At 38.2% G+C, this 20,773-nt stretch overlaps 1 protein-coding gene across 3 annotated transcripts; it reads right to left on the bottom strand.

The window, feature by feature from the left end:
* Positions 1–13: 13 nt before the first annotated feature.
* On the bottom strand, positions 14–18,968 carry LOC107586398 (SHC-transforming protein 2-like). 3 transcript variants are annotated; one of them, XM_016273741.1, is made up of 16 exons: positions 18,929–18,968; positions 17,736–17,769; positions 15,853–15,955; positions 13,912–14,677; positions 8,352–8,422; positions 6,187–6,247; positions 5,965–6,084; positions 4,438–4,491; positions 4,278–4,329; positions 3,916–4,042; positions 2,830–3,007; positions 2,458–2,536; positions 1,954–2,121; positions 1,564–1,853; positions 658–816; positions 14–576 (listed from the first exon to the last, which is right to left on the bottom strand). In XM_016273741.1, exons 4-15 carry the CDS (start codon positions 14,611–14,613, stop codon positions 688–690), a joined length of 2,031 nt encoding a protein of 676 aa, XP_016129227.1. In that variant the 5' UTR covers positions 14,614–14,677; positions 15,853–15,955; positions 17,736–17,769; positions 18,929–18,968; the 3' UTR covers positions 14–576; positions 658–687. The 3 variants fall into 3 exon arrangements, with proteins under 3 accessions (XP_016129227.1, XP_016129228.1, XP_016129229.1); XM_016273742.1 differs by lacking the exons at positions 17,736–17,769; positions 18,929–18,968 and having other exon boundaries at positions 651–816; positions 15,853–16,024; XM_016273743.1 differs by lacking the exons at positions 17,736–17,769; positions 18,929–18,968 and having other exon boundaries at positions 13,912–14,142; positions 15,853–16,018.
* Between the last annotated feature and the right edge of the window lie 1,805 nt (positions 18,969–20,773).

Genomic DNA, 20,773 nt, shown 5'->3' with positions numbered 1-20,773 from the left:
GGCCACTAAGTTTAAAAAAGGGCAATATCACATGAGAACGACCCAAACATTTGGTCCTGAGTTCATAAATTAAACATGTGCATTTGACACGACTGCATTAGTGCGACTGAGCTTATGAGCTTTATATAACGTCCTTAACAAATACTGCATCCTGAGAGCAAACCGCTGATATGCACAACACGATGATGTCCAAAGTCTCAGAGGTGACCATCAGAGAAGATCAGAGCCACGGTTACTCAATACATCACATTTAGGAACAACAGCTCACTGACGACGAGCGCTCGTATGGATGTAAAGGAATCAGACGGTTTGTCTCATGTGTTTCACATAAGTTCACATTTCTGAACAGTCTGCTGGGAAAAAGTGTTCACAAGCACTTTATTTCCCAATGCCAAACTCTCAGTTAGGGTCTTCTCTGTTGAAAAAGGAGTTGATTGAGCAAGACATGCTGAAAGCTGTTTGTGGTCAGTGCTGAAGGAACAGCGATATCCCACAAGTCCCAGTGGAAGCTCAGAATCTGTTTAAGGCAATAGTGTGGGGCCTCTAGATTGGCGGCACAGGTGACTGCTATGCACCCTAAAAAATAAAACACAATACTATAAATCACCCAACCAAAAAGCTTTGATAATCTGTAGAAACATGCCGCAAACCTCTTACCATGCACTCTATATGGGCTTCAAATGGAGGTCAGTTCTTTCTGCAGACCACCTGCTGGAGGTGTAACTCGCTCTCTGCTGCAACAATCGGCAGCTTGTTTGTCAGGTGGTAGTTGATCAGGTGGCTGATGCTCTCGAAAAGCATGTCTTTAGTCCGAACCTAATGAAATGAAAATGAAAAACAAAGATCATATAAGTAAAATGTGAATTCTTGTGTTTTAAGGGTGTTTTCATAATTGGTTTGATGGTTCAAAGTTATTTGGCTCTGCGAACTCAACTTTTTCATAATAATAATACATTTTTTTAGAATTGTCTCTTATTTTCTTTTGTTTTAAATTATTTTTTAAATGTTCACTTTCATTTTTAGCACATGTATCTGTTCATTCATCAAGTTTTATCATTTTTTTTTAAATATTATATTATTTAAACTTTATTTTCACTGACCTTATTGCTGTATTATGTATGTGCTATTCAAATAAAAATATTTTTAGCAATAATAATAAAAATTCCTTTTTTTATTTTTCACTCTTATCTTCAGCATTTTCATCTGTCATAATTTTGTTATTTTTTATTTTGTTATTTTTTTCTAAAATGATATAATTGCTAAATAAATATTAACATTTATTAATATTATTATTATCATCACCAACAGAATTATGACAGTCAAGCACTCATTAATAGTCATTAACTTGCGAATCAGGCTGGATTGCTTTCATACCAGTTGCAAAAAATACTTTGATTCCACATACCTTTACACCATACCCCTGATCCTCCTTTTGAAGAGAACTTTGGGGTTTCATTGATTATATTGTGAGTTGGGAAACAGCCCTGGAATCCCAACTCTGACATCGAACTAGCTCCTCATCAAAATCTACAGTATGAAAACTGAGCTTGAAGCACCACTCACCACTCCTTCAGGATCTACCAACAGCAGATGTTTGGGAAGCCCACACTGCATCCCAGTCAGCACATACTGGCCCGGGTTAGTGGCGCTGTCCCGCACCAGAAAATCTCCATCTCGGCCCAGCAGATTCTCTGCGTCCCTGCGGCTCATGCGGCCGTGATACCACATCTCCCGCTGCAGCTGGTCCTCTGTGGGCGCCACGGGGGCCCGGCGCCGTGGGGGACTCGGCCACTTGTCCTCCAATACACAAACTCCACTGGCCTCGTGTAGACGCAGGGCGTCCTCAAACGGTCCTGTGAGGTTAAAAACATTAGGATTTGTAGGATGAAATGACTTGAACACATTAATCAAACATATATATTCTGATAAAACAGTCATTTGTTGTGGACTCACTCATATCAAAAATGTCTTTCTTTGGACTCTCGGGTCTACGTCCTCCACGGGCATCCGCTGAGGTCTCCATGTTGTCCAGATTCTGGGTGTTTACGTACAGGTGTTCCTCGTAATCGCGGCTACCTGGAGGATGACCATCTGCTCGCAGGTAACCATCGGAAGTCAAACCTACAAAAGTGGCCAAAGAAAAATAAACAGATAACTAAACTTCAAAATAAAGGTTCTTTATTAGTATTAATGTTTCCATGGAGAACCTTTAACATCTATAGAACCTTTCTGATGCAAAAAAAGTTTCTTTAAGTGGATAAAGGTTCTTCAGATTATTAAAATGATCCTCGCACAAAGAAAAAAAATGCTTCTTTTAAGGACTGTTCACTGAAAGATTCTTTGGGGAACCAAAACATCTGGAATATCAGACCCTGTCAAAGGCTCAAAAATCACTTCAAAGCACCAAAACATCAGACGAGTAACATAATGCTGATGATTAACCACCAGGCGTCTCACTTGAGCTGTCCCAGTGCACTTCATAACACAAGTGGGTGGCAGGGAGGCTGCCTGCATCTCTTTTGGCCGGTGACCCCATCTGAAAAATATAAGCAGAGGTCTGAGATCACGCTTTGTTCCAGGCATGAGTACAGCACACTTGTATATATAAATATATAAAGATGATGATAGATAGTTAGATATTTGCTATTTGCCTGAAGCAATAAGCGTTATGCTAACACCACTCTTAGTTTATTCAAAACTAAAGAAGTTTATTAAGACCAGCCTTAGTGAATTCTCTCCACAAACCACTTTATGCTGTTCATGACACACATAAAGGCAGCAATAAAAATCCACAGACATCTATAATAAAGTCTACATAATAAAGTTTACCTGAGTGGTTTTGCTCTGTGGTTGCGTATGGACGTGACCCAGTAGGCCCGCAGGAGGCCTGAGCCTAGAGTCCACCACTCCCCCCACAGGAGGCTCCTTTCCTGGTATGCTGTTGTAGTAATCGTGCTCAGATGATTCCTCGTCATCACCCCATGCTGACTCCTCTGTTCGTATGGTCCTAACCATTAAATAAAGCTATTTAGCATCTTAGTGATCAGTGAAAAAGTTAATATAATTTAATATGAATATATAAATCATAAATATATTTTAATACGGTAACAGAAAACAGTTCATCTAGTAGTAGCTACTTAAAGATTGACAATATGTTTAATGATTATAAAGCTGCAGGTGACATCTGCCGTTGTTCTGAGTGAGCAAAATCCAGTCATTTTAATAGCAATTCGGAATTTCGTGTGAGGGTGAATGATTTCCCCACGGGTTCAAGTTGGTCACGCAAATTCACCAAATTAACCAACAGAAAGCTGCTTAGTTTGAAAGTGACTTTTGTGTGAGATGTGCTATATACATTGCTACACTGTTGACAATAGAATTTTTTTTGTCTGTGAAATTTCACTAATGTGACCGCACCTTTAGATTTTGATATTGTTAGCTTAGCAACATGCTAACAGCACACAGAACTCTTGCCTTAGTAGAGCGGTTCACATGAGTCACATTACTTCTATTTTGGTTAGGATGCTGCCTATATAGGGAAGTAGACTACAAGGCAGCCCACTGTGTTTTAGAACACAGTTTATATTAAAGACAAGAAAGCACATGCAACAACTATGATTTGAAACAGACCAAAATGAAAGAAATTATTCATTACTGATGTGACACTGAGCAGTCGTGTGGTTTCTGAGAGCCCCTTAAATGAATTTAGCTTTAAATAACGGCCTGGAATCAAAACAGGATGGCTATATGAAACACGAGCTGTGTGTATCCTGTTTCAACCTTGCGAAAGCTGCTCAGACCTGAAGCTCAACATTACCTGCAGGTGAAACTAGGAACTACCATCATTTTCATGTTGTGATGCATTCAGAAGCCCAAACAGACAATATGGTTTATGCGAAATTATGTGAATCTCACCTATCCATGGTGGGAATGGCTTTGGGCGGGCTGTGTAGGTACTGTTTGAACTGCAGTTCGAAGGCCTGGCCGATGGTACTGATCACATTCTGGGCGAGACCGTCACAGCACTCCAGGATGTGACATGCTAGAGGGACAAGAAAAAGGTAACATTGTTCACATGTGAGAAATCTAGCCAAAATAATATGTAACACAAACAAGACAGAAAATCTAATTGAAATAGGATTCTTTGCATAATATGCATGCACAATCAAATATAAAATGAATAAAATATTTTTCAAATGTATATATAAATCTAAAAATAAATACGCGTACAAATAAAATGTATTTAAAAATTAATCTAATAATTAATATAAAAATACCTCTTTGATTGACAGGGTCTTTGGCTACATAAGCGACGTAGTCTGGTGTATCCTGCAACACAAGATGAAATCAGAGTGAGAATCAGGTGGCATTTGTTAATGGAGAGGAAAATGGTAAGAGCAGAAAGAAGAGGCATTAAACATGCAGAAGAGGCCTCACCGAGTCTCCACCAGAGGCGAAAGATATGGACTGCATGGGGTGATGGGCAATCGCCTACGCAAAGAGATGAGAGTGAGAAGATGTGGTGTTTCAATTCAAATCTATATTCAGCACTTATAAAAAATTATTATCTGTCAAGGAACTACAAGAGTTCTGAAGCTACTTAAAGGGGCAATATCTTTTAAAATAAATAACTATCCAATAATATATTTAATAATTTAATCCGAGCCCTAATTTTCTGGCACAAAAGCAGTTAGGGTTTTGATGAATTAACTCAATTAGTCAGACTTAACCGACAAATGTATAACTAAATTTAAAGGGGTCATATGATGTGATTTCAAGTTTTTCTTTCTCTTTGAAGTGTTACAAGCTGTTCGTGAATAGATAAGATCCCTAAAGTTGCAAAGACTAAAGTCTCAAACCCAAAGAGATATTCTTTATAAAAGTTAAGACTTGTCCACGTCCTCCTAAAACGCCTCGTTTAAACACGCCCCCACATGTCTACGTCACGATGTGGGAAGATTTGCATAACACCGCCCAAATGTTCACGCAAAGAAAGAAGGCGTAACTTTATTGTTGCTGCCACCACCGCCATCTCGTGAATACGCTGTGCGTTTCGTTGCGAAAGCGAAAATAATTTGTTTGGCCTTCCAAAAGAGGACACGACTAGAAATCAGTGGTTAAGCTGTATTTACAACACTGTTCCAGAACAGTTCAACCCAAATATTCAGATGTGTGCAGCACATTTTATGGAGGACTGTTTCCTGAACCTGAAAGAGTAGACTACAATGCGGCTGTTCTGACTCACAGTCTGTAAGTATGTTTTCATATTTAAAGAATTTGCCACTGATGAATCAAACGTGAGTTTTGAGCAGTGTAGAGTAGCGCTTGTTGTTTGTCATTTCTCCGACCACAAATGCAGACATGTTTTTATGTTTACACGGCGCGTAAACTTTTATACTGAAAAGACAGTATTATAATCTGTAATTATGTCCCCATTGGATGCAACAAATGCCTCATTTATAATGGGTTTTATTGGTTTTGTCTCGTCGCACCGTGGTCACAATATGGTAAGGGGCGTAACATTTACGTCACGCGCTTGAGGTATTCAGCCAATCACACCGCACTGGATAGCTTGCCAATCAGAGAAACACCTCGCTTTTCAGACCGATGAGCTTTGTAAAAATCTACGCGTTTCAGAAAAGCAGGGCATAGAAGAGAAACAATAACGTACAGTATGTTGAAAATAATGTGTTTTTTTAACCTTAAACCGCATAAATACATTTCATTACACCAAATACACAAAATAATGTTCTTTTTAGCAACATCACATGACCCCTTTAAGCAGCTTAGTCAAAACATAGAACTCTTTACTTCAGTGCTGCAGAGGAACTTGATTCAGTGAATCATTTATGAGCAAATCTGAATCTATTCATCCAAACCAACTAAATCATTAAAATGAATCAAACTTTCCAAAGCTACACAAGTGAGAAAAGTTGTTTGTTCTGATGTGATTTGGAGGCCAACCTGTCGTGTTGTGGGGATGAGTAGACTCAAGCCGTCAATGGAGATGTTGACACCAATGCTCATTCCAGCAAAACGCAGGTTACTCTTCCCCATGATAGACTGGAGGTTTTTATTGGTGGCCTAAAATGGACAGCAAAACAAACATTTGAATGTCACTACATTTTCATGATTTAGGCTTAATAATAAGAAAAATGACAAGACAATGACCATTTTCTCTCTTACTTTCTTCTTCCAGGCAGGTTTTCCTCCGGGTATAACTTCACACAACCTGTTGATGGACTCCCTGTGTTCACACACACATTTACAAAGATAAAGAGAACTATTAGAGTGGTATTACCAGATATCGCAATCTCACATATCTGGAAAACCTATAATAAACAATTTCCCATGTGTATCAGTGTGACCACATTTTGAAAATGAATGAGTGTGAGTCTAAGAATAATGCTTATTCAAACCAGGTCAATAAAGAGGGACTCAGTGTATTTTAAGTGCATAAAATAATAAACAGATAATAATAATAAAAAACAAAGAAACAAAGCAAAGAAAAAAAAGGCAAAACCAACCAAAATGCAATAAATAATTAAACAAACAAATACATACATGTATGTAAATTAAACAGAGCAAAGACTGCAACAAAGCAAACCAAACAAAACAAAATAAAACCAAAACAACACAAAACACAAAGAAACAAACCAAAAGGCAAAACAATAAATAAACAAAGCAAAACAAAAAACTAATTCTAAAATTGTTGAAAACACTTTTGAAAACCCCTAAACCTGGGTAATAGTGATGGACACCTAAACACATCTAATCAAAACTGTGTCATTTGTGAAACCATATCAATGGCCATGGAGCGTTTGGCACAGGGGCACAGGGGCACATGGGTTGTGAGGTCAACAGCAAACTGAGTGACTTCGAAACACCAGCGTACTATCAAATAACCCATTAATATTTAAAAAGTGCCAAGGACTTTTCAGGGAAAGATTTGCAGTTCAAAGTGTTATTTTAATAATTTGCATTTGGGTGTTTTTGTTGCAAGATTATGCGCCTGTGTGTGTTTTGCTTCTTGGATCTTATAAAAAAATAGCTCACTGGCCACACTACATGACAATGACAAATGAGAGAGCTCACCCACACTCCCTCTTTCCCCGGAGCGCCGCAAATCAGCTGATTTACAAGCCATCCTTTTCTGCTGCAAAATAGATTCTGGCTAAATATGCAGCCTGTTCCAAGCATTCCCATTAAAACCATTATAATGTCATAACAGACTGAAAAGTTCTCTACTCAAAACAATCACTCTTCTCCAGTCCTCCATGTTTATCAACTCTAACTCCACCCCATGCAGTCTGCATCATCTTGGGCCCCAGTGGGTCTCCTCAGTCATTAGTGGGAGCGGTTAATAATACATGGCTGTATCACTCTGTCTCCATCTCGCCTGTGCTATCTCCACTTTAAGCCCATCGTGGGCCGTGGGGTTTGGGTTACTACTGATCGATGAGCAAGGGCAGGGAGACGGACTCCGCTGTTGCCCTTGGGAATCTGGAGCTCCACCCCACTGCCCCCTACAAGAATGCACATGCTCCTACACACATAAATAAATATATACATAAGAACTAATGCAAGCTTGCTGACATATGAATGCACACTTACATACATGCAAACATGATTTTGTACACCAAAAATTAGCTGCAAAATGATAATCTATTGCTTCTGTGGAAAGTATATCACTCAAAAACAGCATAGTGTTCATTCGTCAATTTATAAACAGAAAACATTCAAAATCATTCTCAAAAACAAAACAAAACTAAACAAAAAATTACAAACATGGAAGCTGAGATATTTTGTGATTTAAAAAAAATTAGAAAACGCTAAAATAAACAAAGCAAAGAAAATAATTAAACAAATACATATGAAATAAACAGAGCAACATCAAATAAAATAATAAAATAAAATAAAATTGCGAGTTATAATAGTTAGAAAATTCTAAAATAAAAAGTTTGAAAATTGTAAAATAAACAAAAAGAAAATACTAAAAAATACTAAAAAAAAGAATAATAAAATAAAATAAAATAAAAATCAAGGAAATTAATTCAGCTCAGCAAAGCAAAAATCAAAAATCAAAAACAAAAAGCAAAGCAAAACAAATCAAAACAAAAAGAGGTGATAAATCACAATAAACACATTGTCTAACACAACTCTACACTCTAACACAAATCTAAAGAATAAAAAATAAAAAATAAAAAAAACAATAAGCAGAGTGAACCAAAATAATAACATCATTTTGGGGGGTGTGCAGGGGTATTTGTGTACAACTAAGAAACTACTAAAAAATATTGTTCTTAAAACTTATCTAGGTTTAGTGCAATCCAAACAAAAAACACTTTTACCTTGTGACTTGTGTCCTAGTGCTGAAGTCCAAAGATCTCATTGATTTTAGAACCTCAATGCAGCCCATATACTGCAAAAAAAAAAGAAAAGAATAATTAGTTTTAATTCTCCAGAGGTCATCATTGATTCATGGAAATATGAATCTAATTCCTGTTGGCTAGAGCCAGAGTCCATGATTTAGTTGCTGAAAACAAAAGCAACAATTGTCTCTCACACACACACACACACACACACACACACACAAGGATAGTTTAAGCACATTCATGGCAGCAGGGTGCATCCAGTGTTGCACACGCACCTTTAGCGTAATGGCGCATAATTACAGATAAATACTAAGTGTTTAATTTCAGCAAGACAGCTTGTTCTCAGCAATTCTGAAAAAGACAGCATAATAGCTGTGCTGGGGAAGGTAATTACTGCAAAGTGTGAGGAGATTGACGGCAATAACCGCATCATGGCTGGTGGGGGTGGACTGGGTAAACGGTATTACTGCAGTCTGGCCCTTCTGGGATGTGGAAAGTGCTCTGACGAAGGTGTGGGGGAATATCCATTTAGCAGTTAGTCACTCACTAATGCATTCAAAAGGGTCGCAGGAACATTGCGCAAGATGCCCACCCCCACACTGACAGTGCGACATATGTCTGAATAACGGTGTTTGTGGTTACGGATGCTTACAGAGGATAATCCCAGATCATTTTTGTTGTTTTAGGCTTGGTAAAGGATTTCGGAGGCTTACACCCACCTCGACCCAAAGCACAGATCATGTGGCATACAGTTGAGTCAAAGTGGTTACCCTAGTCATTACAGTTAGAAACATAAATTGGAGTAAAGCACTAACTTAAAGGAATAGTTCACCTAAAAATGACAATTCTGGGGGGTGATGCGGAAAGACTGACACTATATGATGGCGAATCCAAAGCACAACTTTTGTTAATAAAACTTTCATTTATTCGTTTAATAGCCTATAAGTGAGTGTCTTTGTTGCTGGGTTTTCATAAAAAAAATAACAATGAACCACAAATTAAGCATTCGTTTTAAATAAGGGAAAATACCTTATTTATTTGGGTTACAACGGCTATATCCATCTTATTCATTTTGTCAATGCAAGGTAGATGTTTAATATATGCGAATTTGCCATTGTACTATTTTATGGCTGATGTGTTTTAATTAATAAGATAATAAACCACAAACTACGAACATTTTAAGGTAGCCTGAGGGGAAATCCATAGGCTATTTATTTGTGTTAAACGCGAGTAAAACATATCCTTATTTATGTTGTTAATAAAAGTTCAAAATTTAATGTTTTTTTGTTGTTGTTTTTTTCGATTAATAATAATGAGCCATAAGCATGCATTTAAAGTTAGGGGAAAATACAAAAACCTTACATTTATTTGTGTTACAATGCGGGTACATCAGTCTTATTCAGTGGCGTAGCAAGTCAGCCCCCGGGCCCATATGCAAAAAATGTGTACGCTCTTTAATTTGTAGTGAGAATTTGCCTCAGTTCAAGCTGCATATGAATCAATTATATTTTCTTCTTTAATATTTGCAGCACGAAATAAACATGAATATTTGAATGCATGTTGAAAAAAATCAGAACAACTTCATACAAACGAATGTCTCATGAATGATCAATCAGAAAAAACAGTAACGTTACTCTCCCAGGATCAGTAAACAGTCCTCCATAAAATGTGCTGCACATATCTGGATATTTGGGTTGAAGTGTTCTGGAACAGTGTTGTAAATACAACTTATCCACTGATTTGTAGTCGTGTCCTCTTTTGGAAGATCAAACAAAGTAGTTTCGCTTTCACAAACGGAAAACACAGCGGCCTAGCGTGAGGGGAAGCCCCGGCTTAGCGTGAGCTGAGGCCGGGCTAGCATGAGCCGAAGCCCTGGCTTAGCGTGCGCTGAGGCCAGGCTAGAGTGAGCTGAGGCGGCGGGGTCGAGAACGGCGCGCCCGGCAGATGCGACGAATGGCAACCACATGTGACGACCCCGGGCTGAACTCCGCTTCGTCCACGGTGAAAGTTGATGTATTTCCTCAGCGACCAGCACAGATCAGCTTTAGGCATGACGAAGCGGATATCGTCCTCTTTTGGAAGACCAAACAAAATAGTTTTGCTTTCACAACGAAGCCCACAGCGCCTTCACGACATGGCTGCAGCGTCAACAATACTACAGAGAGAATAAAAGTTACGCCTTCTTTCTTTTCGTGAACAATTGGGCGGCGTTAAGCAAATCTTCCCACATAGTGAGGTAGATATGTGGGGGCGTGTTAGAACGAGCCATTTTAGGTAGGTGTGGCTGACTCTGAACTTTTATAAAGAATCTCTCTTTGGATTTGAGACTTTAGTCTTTGCAACTTTACAGATCTTCTTTATGCACCAAGAGCTTGTACCACTCCACAGAGAAAGGAAAAATTGAAATCGCATCATATGACCCCTTTAACTCATATTTAACCGTTGCTTCTTGTAATTGTAGGCTTAGGCTACTTTTTTCAATGAATGTTAATGAATATACTAATTAATAAAATTTATATTATTTATTTTGTATTACATATTGTTAATTCATTTATTTTTAACACCGCACCCCCAGCACCCCCTTTCGTTGGCTACACTCCAGGGGGAACTGCAGCACCCCTACTTCCTGCGGTAATGAACCTGTATGACTTTCTTTCTTCGGTGGAACACAAAAAAATACATTTTTGAAAAACACTGGCAACCAAACAGCACTGGAGCCCATTGACTTCCAGAGTATGTTCCACAGAATAAATACATACAGGTTTGGAACGACATGAAGGTGAGTAAATGAACTCATTTTGAACTACTGAGTGAACTAAAACTTTAAGACACTAGTTCTTGCCGTTTTTGTTCCTGAAATCAACATCCTCTGTGTTTTCTTCTTCAACAAATATAAGAGAGCTTTGAGGAAGTCCCAAGAACTGATTATGAATTTGAAACTGTTCTGTATGAATATAGATCAGTCGCTGTAACACTACATTAACGTTTTCTGCACTCACTCCTTTTGTCTTAAAGGGACAGTACACCCCAAAATGAAAATTTCCTCATTTACTGACTCTTATGTTGTTCTAAACCTTCCTTCTTACTTCTCTGGAATACACACACAAGATATTTGTTTAAACAAAAAAGAACTGCTTGTTTATACAATAAAAGTCAATGGGGTCCAAAATAACATAACATAACAACACAATGTAACATAACATAACATAACATTGGGTGTGTTGTCCCTTTAGTTAGTTTATTTTATTATTATTTTTCCAGAGTATATCTTAACACCAGCCCATTTCTTTCCAAGCGAGCCATTGCAGACATCTCAACTAGATTAGCCGGCAGCGGGAAGTCTTCAATCAGTGTGATTAGACTTCTTCCTTTTATATTTTACTGAAACTCTCCTGCTTCCTCTTCTTCTCAAAGACTTCACTGACTCTCCTCATAGCAAAAAATAAATAAATATCACAATAATACACCATCCACCACTGTGTCAACATGTGACATCACTGAATGATGTTTATCACTTGTTCACTCTAAGACAGGGAAGGCACATGAAATGTTTGCACTGGAGGAAATGACCAGTGAGGTTATATAAAAGGAGAAACTTACAAAATCTGTGGGGGCTGCCTTTAAATGTCTGTTTCTTGTAGTCTTCTGTTCTTAGAAAGTTATTTTGTTCTCATCTAGGAATGACTCGATTTAGTCTAATCTTGAAGAAATTCTCAAAGACTTCACTGACTCTCCTCATAGCAAAAAATAAATAAATATCACAATAATACACCATCCACCACTACAACATGTGACATCACTGAATGATGTTTATCACTTGTTCACTCCTAAGACAGGGAAGGCACATGAAATGTTTGCACTGGAGGAAATGACCAGTGAGGTTATATAAAAGGAGAAACTTACTAAATCTGTGGGGGCTGCCTTTAAATGTCTGTTTCTTGTAGTCTTCTGTTCTTAGAAAGTTATTTTGTTCTCATCTAGGAATGACTCGATTTAGTCTAATCTTGAAGAACCAACTTATTCACCAATGTAAATACAGATTGGTATTTTTAAAAAAGACTTTGAATGCTTTTACGTATCTAGCCGCTAGCATTTCATCGCCACAGTAAGATGAACAATAGAAGAAAATGCAGGCCTGCACTCTTAAAAATAAAGGTGCTTCAAAAGGTTCTTCAAGCGATGCCATAGAAGAACCATTTTTGGTTCCACAAAGAACCATTCAGTCAAAGGTTCTTTAAAGAACCATCTCTTTCTTACCTTTTTATAATCTGAAGAACCTTCTTTCGCCCCAAAGAACCTTTTGTGAAACAGAAAGCTTCTTCAGATGTTAAAGGTTCTTTATGGAACCATTTAGACAAAAAGGTTCTTCTATGGCATCGTGAAGCACCTTTATTTTTAAGAGTGTAATCTAAAATATTTTTGTTTGTGGTGTACCAACGTGCCACAGCGTTATTTGCCTAACAGCCCCCCCTCCATGCCTGTTTCCTCTGCAACACATGTGATACAAATGACTGTGATTAAATGTAATTGAATAAACGAATGAATGGTGCCAGTGTAATGCAATTAAGGAGTGCACAGGCCTAGTCTGGGCTGTTGGAGAGAGGGTCGTGTGGTTACAAGTGCAGGGTGGAGGGGTGAGAAACTGGGTTGAGGGAGGATCGCTGTTATTGACGTCAAATAGTCTGCCAACATTTGTAACCCTTGATTCACCAAGATGCAGCCCAGAGCAGAAGATACTGGCTTATAACCACAACATCTACCAAACTGCAAGAGTAGTTAGCTTTTAGTAGTTGGTTAGCCTATTGTCAAAATGTTATTACAGACATTTCTAGCAAAAGTAAACAAAGAATCAAGCATATTGTGAATATGTTTTGAATGTTTTTATATTCAACATGAGCTAAAAAAAGGTCATATTGAACATTCTGCCTTAACTTTAATTGCAATTTCATTATTATTCCTAAGCGAAAACACATGCAAATAAGGATCTGTATTGAAGGGAAAATTCAGGAATTGCACAAATGTCCATCTTGGGATCAAATATAAATTTTATGAACAGCCATCACTCATCTTCAGTCATAAACAGTAAGACACCCCTCCGCCTCCCTTCAATTCTAGTTTAGTTGTTTACATCTGCAGTTTGTATACCCACGCCTGCCCCCTGCTCTGATGCAGTCGCTGTACCACACTAAGCAATATATCTGGATTAAATTATAGATTCCTCCTTTCTCCTCAAGCAATTGCACCCTGACATAACCAATACACTGCAGAGAATAGAGCCCCATTGTTCTCATATCATACGCAGTTTTGCCTGAACTCAGCTTCTGAAAGAACAAGATGTTGCAGTTGTTTATACAGTAAGCTGCAAGGGGATATCAAGTCATATAGCTCTCCGCTTCTTCAGAGCTGCATAAGATGGTGCAGTGAACGTAAACGAATGACTATTGATAATGCTACAGAGTTGACACTGCTGCAGAGCTGCAAAACAACATTAGGCGGAAAGCTCGTGAGATTTCAAGATGATAAGTAGGTGACTCACCCTGACGATGTACGAAGCCCCCGTGCTGCTGATCTTTTTGTCTGGGTGCAACCACCCCTGCGAGGGCTTGTTGATGAAGCTGCCCTTCTGGGTGAAGTTATCTCCCAGCCACATTCCCTCCACCCTGGTCCTCCGGTTCATCCCGGTCCTGAAGCTCCCAGAGCTCCCTGGACTCCCCTCAGTGGCCCCTGTGCTGGACTCTCTTGGACTGGCCCTCTGCCTCCTGGCGGCCTGTAGGGAACATGGGCCCACACAAACAGGGTCACAGAAGTTGAACACAGCTGCGAGACTAGCCACGGGACCACTGGCGGCAACCGCCCCCCCTGAAGCCGCAGCAGGAGAACTATTGGTCGGGGGCACCCTGCCGGAATCCTTGCTGGAATTGGAGCTGGAGCTGCTATTGGACGGGCTACGACTGAGCAATGAATTGGAGAACTTCCAATGGGGCATCTTAGGAATGAGCATGCAGAAAGTGGTGGTGCTGTCCTGCTCGCCGTCCAGCCCGGGTGAGTCAGCCAGCACCTGGGCCGAAGGCGGAGGAAGGGCAGCAGTCTCCAGGGGTGGCAGCTCCAAGCCAGGCGTGGACGAGGAGGCCACCGGCGTGGCCACCACCTTCCCGCTCATGGCTAGGCTCTGCATCAGGTCGTCGGAGGAGGTCACAGAGTCGTTCCGGAAGCGGCCATATTTTGGCTTAAGTAGCATGCCCGGATGAGCGGTCCAGAGCAGAGAGGACAGTGGGGGGAAGAGGGAGGGGAAGGGGGGATGGCTAGGGAAAGGGAAAAGGAAAAATGCAGAGGAAGCAAAGGAGAAATCCACAAGGTTCTGTGCGGACTGAGTCTAGCCCTGCGTCCTCTCTGTCTCTATGCTTTCTGACAGTTGCTCTGTCCCTTACTGTGGCTTGCTTAATCCCTCCCTCTCTTCTTCATTCCCTCTCTCTCTTTCAGCCCAGCTTCCCCCACTCTCTTGATGATGTCAGTGTTATGGTCTGTCTATTAGCTCTGCCCAACCCAGCTGCGTTCAGGCAACATTAGCTAATGCACATCTGCCTGAGCACCTCCTTATAGCATCTTGCACTTATTAAACTACACACAATCTGATAAATACAAAGCCATTCAGCCCTGCAGCTAGCTACCATACTTTCTCCTTTCGCAGCTTAGGCTGATTCCTCAGAAAGGTGTAAACACTGTGGTGCTATCAAAACATTACAATTTTTTTTAGCATCCCGACAACTGGCTCAACAGGAAAATACTGGTGTGAGTCTAAAATATCAATTATTTTACTAGTTCTGTTTGTTGAGGCTAGTAGTGCATAAATGACACATTTCACGGTTTATGCCATGAGATGAAGTTTTGGCTTGTTAGCATAGCTCTGATATTCCCTGCTGGTGAATGTTGTAACTACATTGTTTGGCAGCAAAAACCTCTTTCTCCGTAGTTATCACTAATAATTTGTTACATTAGGTACACAATTTCTTTTTGTAGAGAGCTTCAAGGGTAAGTTCACCCCAAAATTAAAAATGTCTCCGTGTGATTTTTTTTTTTTTCATATATTGAAAGTCATTACGGTCCAATATTGTCTGGGCCCTAACATTCTTCGAAATATCTTCTTTTGTGTTCCACAGAAGAAAGAAGGGCGTGAGGGTGAGTAAATGATGACAGAATATACATTTTTGGGTGAACTATCTTTTTAAAAACATGAAATTAGTTTATAGCTTTAAATATTTGTTGCCTTTCGTGTCACAGATCAGGATTTACACTTGTGAAATGCTTTTTTTGGGATTTATATAGACATCAATGATTACTTAAAGCAAAAAATAAAGACCTACTGTACAATATCTCAGATAGTAGCTTGATACACAGCATACATACAGTATATGAGTACTCAATATGTCAAAGCGTCATTTACACCAGTTATTATATAATAAATGAACTTTTTAAATACCTCACAACAGCATAACTGGCTTCTCCATTCACACAGAGTTCTTCATATTGCTGCAGTATGGATTATAAAACAATTTTTGAGACTGTCTCTGGTCTGTCTCTCGCTGTTGAAGTCAAGAAACCATCCGAGTTGTCACATTTAAAGGACTTGCGCAAGGCGCTGTGCCTGTTTGACAAATAGTCTCTTCCTTTTACTCTGACGTCACTTTTTTCGCAACTGCCCAAAAAAGTAAATGCAAAGACTCCACAAGGCCAAATAAACAGGAAGCACTAAAATACTCTATATTCCGTTACCGTTGCCTATGTGTACAGACTATTTTGGTGAAAACCTCAGTTTTGTGGTGTTGACAAAGCCTTTAGCTTGCTTTATGACTCACAAGTGCCTTTTTTTCAAGTGTTACATTTTCCTAAATCAACATCTCTTGGGTGACCTCTCAGAGGTGTTGTGCAGAGATTTTGTTGTTTTTTCCATTCGTTACACTGCACATGTAGCTGGGGTAATTTTAGCTTCAAGAATGGGGTCACCGTGACCATTAGCAATTAGTAAGAGTGCACGTGCAGGGTCACGGTCTGGATCAATATCTTTGTTATGAACAAAACCACAGTGGAGAACATAAAAGCAAGACGAATGAAGAAAAAGAGAAAACAAGATTACTTCACTCATTTACTGTCTGGTTCTCCTCCGGGAGCCATAAATGCTCAGTTCTGGAGCGCTCCGACCCTTTCTTCATATTTCACCGTTTCCCATAGGATGCACCTGTCTAATCTAATCTGATCTAATCTCAGATCTTAGATTAAGTAGATTTAGGGAGTTAAATATGAATTGTCACACTTCTCTAAAATCAACTATATAGATGGGATCTTCGACATGAGTTTCACCAAGGCGTACAGTGAGATCCCAAACTGCAAGATGTACATATATATATATATATATATATATATATATTTAATAAGAGCATAAAAATCATTTTATAACCATTATATAATCATTTTATAATAATTTAATCACATAAGCATTCTGACATAAGACAGTTACATATATTCCACAAGAGAAAATATCAACTTAATTTATACATATTATTTTGTTGAAAAGTTTGCATACCCTCGGATCGTACATTGCCACCTCAAGCATTCAGAGCATTGAAAAAAATAAATAAATTAGGATTAAATTTTTATATATTTTAAAAATTTTATTTAAAAAAGTAGGGTTTTTTAAAATGACATGTGCAATTGTACATTAATATGAATCTAAACACATTTCATTGATTTCTTTTTATTTGATATTGATTTTATTTTATTACATTTTCAGAATTTTTTTTTTACTTTAAGACTAATACTATATTAATTGATTACAGCATTATCATTAGGCTAACAGCATATTAACAAAAAAAATCATTATTATGTGACTTCTCAAGAATATTTGAGTTAATTCATGAATATCCTGTAAAAAAAAAAAAATAATAATAAAATCTGCATATTTACTACATTATTTTGTGTCAACGTGGAAAATACAGTACTATTTATTTAATCTGATAAAAAAAATATTCCTACTCAAACAGGACTGTTTAAAAGTCACACGCACATAAATAGATCAATAGCACCCAACAGGTGACATTTCCTGCGAGTTCATTATCTGCTGTAGCATATTATCATGATATTAAACCTCAAATTGTTGTCAGCGTGGGTGAAGGTGCTATATTAATATTTTCTTAAAAATACCACCAAATTAAAATACACCTTCCACATGTCAGACACATACCACATCCTCATATAAAGCATCTGTAACAATGCAACACAAAATACTATTAGATTTTTTACTAAATATATCATGTGGAGATTAAAGATTAAAAATATAGATAAAGAGGAAAGCCAACCATAACTCACCAAATGCTATCTGCTGCAGGTTGCAATGCCAGCCCTACATCAAGCAGCAAAGAGAAGTATTTATTTATATGTAGAGGAAAGCTAAAAGCACATAAGAGTCGAGAGGTGTGAAGTTTGAGTCCAGAGAGTGAGAGAAACCACTTGAACCAAACCAGGAACACACACCATCACACACCTCCTGCAATGACATGCCCAATCAGTTACTGGTTTTCTGGTCTAATGCACTTAACACAAATGTCAATATTTGCGAAGTTGCAAAATGCTTAAACACTGTATAAATGTAAGTGTTTCCAAACATGAAAATTATGATAATAATGGTTGATGCTAGCTGCTAAGAATTGTTTAGGAGTATAAAATGTATATTTTATTCTAACAGACTGTTATATAGCATTAAAACATGCACAAACGCATTCCTCATTTTAATTCACATCTTGAACAAAAGGTATTACGTGTTACTTGTGAAACGGAAACTGTGTAATTCATTAACAAAAGAGTCACTGAAGTTAACCTTTGGTTAAAGTTCTAGCAAGCCTGATTTGTTTTTTTTAAACAACAATAGAGTACCACATTAAAAAAAAGAATACATCTGAAAAAGAAAAAAACAGTGGAAGAAATGTGTTCAGAGAAAGTATCACTGGATAACACAACATGACACCAAAAACCACTATGTATACTGCACAAAATAAGCCTTATATTGTCACATAAACTGATGACTACAACATTAAAAGATAAAATACAGACAGTAAAGAAGCTTTCTGATGCCGTGCTGCTCTGCTTGATTTTGTACTGCAACAATATGTGCTTGTTGAAAAGGTCACAGGAACACTGTGGTCAAATCAGCAGCCATGACATTAAATGTTATACCATTTGAAAAAAAAAAAATGGAGCAAACTTCTGCCACCTGAAATGACTCAATATGAAATGTAGTCATTTTTGTATTTTCGAACGTTCAAGATAAAATACAGACAGTAAAGAAGCTTTCTGATGCCGTGCTGCTCTGCTTGATTTTGTACTGCAACAATATGTGCTTGTTGAAAAGGTCACAGGAACACTGTGGTCAAATCAGCAGCCATGACATTAAATGTTATACCATTTGAAAAAAAAAAAAATGGAGCAAACTTCTGCCACCTGAAACGACTCAATATGAAATGTAGTCATTTTTGTATTTTCGAACGTTCAAAAAGATAACTTACACGGTCACGACTTTTCATGAACAAAGCTTGAAATACTAACTCATCCTTTTAACACATGGTCACATTTTCTAGCTTGATAAACTTTTAGTTGTGTTACGTCGGCGTTTTGCTCTTTGCAAACAGTCTCGTGTGAATATCTTGTCACATCATTATCTAGTATCCTTGCACTTTTCGTGTGAGGTCTTAGGTGGCTTTAAATGCTTGTGACAGAGTTAAAGGTAATAGTCATTTTATAATCACACTGGTCTGATATTAACAGATATGACATTTAAATCATGACTATACTTGAAATAGTGTGTTTTGTCATGTTTATTTCAGTGAAATACTATTCCCCTCAGACTTCCTCTGGAAAAATACGATTTTTATGAACCGAGGGATGGACGAAATTACTTTCTGTTGTAATACAAACTTGTATTTGACCTTAAAATAAAAGTCTTTTGGTTTACTGTATATCTGTAATGTTATAGCTATGTAAAACCCAGGATAATACTAATAATGTGAAGTCTATCATTTGCAGTTTGATCATTTGATGTCGATAGTGCTGTCAAAGACATTTTGGAGTAAAGAAAAGGTTAACACATTTACCACTGTCATATATCACAGAAGGTCACCAAAGAAAATTAGTGCATAGTCTAACTAGCCTATATAAAACACACTCTCTCTTAGCATAAACACCACCCTTGGGTTTCACACTTCTGTCCCACACTTATATGTTCACACGGTTAAACTCACCTACATAAAAAATAAAACTAACCAAGAAAAAAGCTCTACAGTTGAAAAGAAAAACATTTTCTTATATTAAAAACAAGGACTCAAACAAAACAAGGCCAGTATATATCGAACTAGCGCTGTCAAACGCAGCAGGCGTGCGTGGAGGGGGCGGGGCCTAAACGAAGAGCGGCTCACTCAGCCTATCAGAAGCGAGCGAGGGACCGTTTGAGTTCAAAACTGAAGCGGCGCCCTCAAGAAAACACCGTGAGATTTCACTTTGTTTTTTTTTTTAGCATTTAACCACAATGTCTTCATCGAAAAAGCAGATTTACTATTCCGACAAGTATTCAGACGAGGAATACGAGTACAGGTGAGGAATTTCACTCTTTTAACGGTTCACTTCACTTTCGAGATAACGCCACACTTAATAATGACCGTTGTAATGACATTCGGCTGGGTCGGTTTTAAAAAAAAAAGGCGTGCGTGGAGGGGGCGGGGCCTAAACGAAGAGCGGCTCACTCAGCCTATCAGAAGCGAGCGAGGGACCGTTTGAGTTCAAAACTGAAGCGGCGCCCTCAAGAAAACACCGTGAGACCACAATGTCTTCATCGAAAAAGCAGATTTACTATTCCGACAAGTATTCAGACGAGGAATACGAGTACAGGTGAGGAATTTCACTCTTTTAACGGTTCACTTCACTTTCGAGATAACGCGACACTTAATAATGACCGTTGTAATGACATTCGGCTGGGTCGGTTTAAAAAAAATAAAGACATTCATACGGGTTTGAAACTACTTGAGGGTGAGTGAATGATGACAGAATTTTCATTTTTGGGTGAACTATCCCTTTAAATTACGTAAAATAAGCTGGATGGTGTTTCAGGTCTAATAATCGCCCCTGTCCTGAATAGAAGGAATAGTTTTTGTTATACACTACAATGATTTCTGTTGCTCAACTGCTGTTGTAACATCTCCGGCTTGTATGTTGAGCAGTCAATGTCTGTTTGTTCATCTTGTTGTTGTTTACAAATCAATAAATATTATTTTTATTAGCTCACTTGCATTCAAATTTGTAGTCAGTGTAATATGACTAAATAATGTACATGATTATGCAAAGCAACAGCAAATATTCAG

Source organism: Sinocyclocheilus grahami, unplaced genomic scaffold (genome assembly GCF_001515645.1).
Source record: "Sinocyclocheilus grahami isolate Dianchi unplaced genomic scaffold, SAMN03320097.WGS_v1.1 scaffold81.1, whole genome shotgun sequence".
Classification (NCBI taxonomy): Eukaryota; Metazoa; Chordata; class Actinopteri; order Cypriniformes; family Cyprinidae; genus Sinocyclocheilus; species Sinocyclocheilus grahami.
This window is presented reverse-complemented; position numbering and strand designations above follow the sequence as displayed.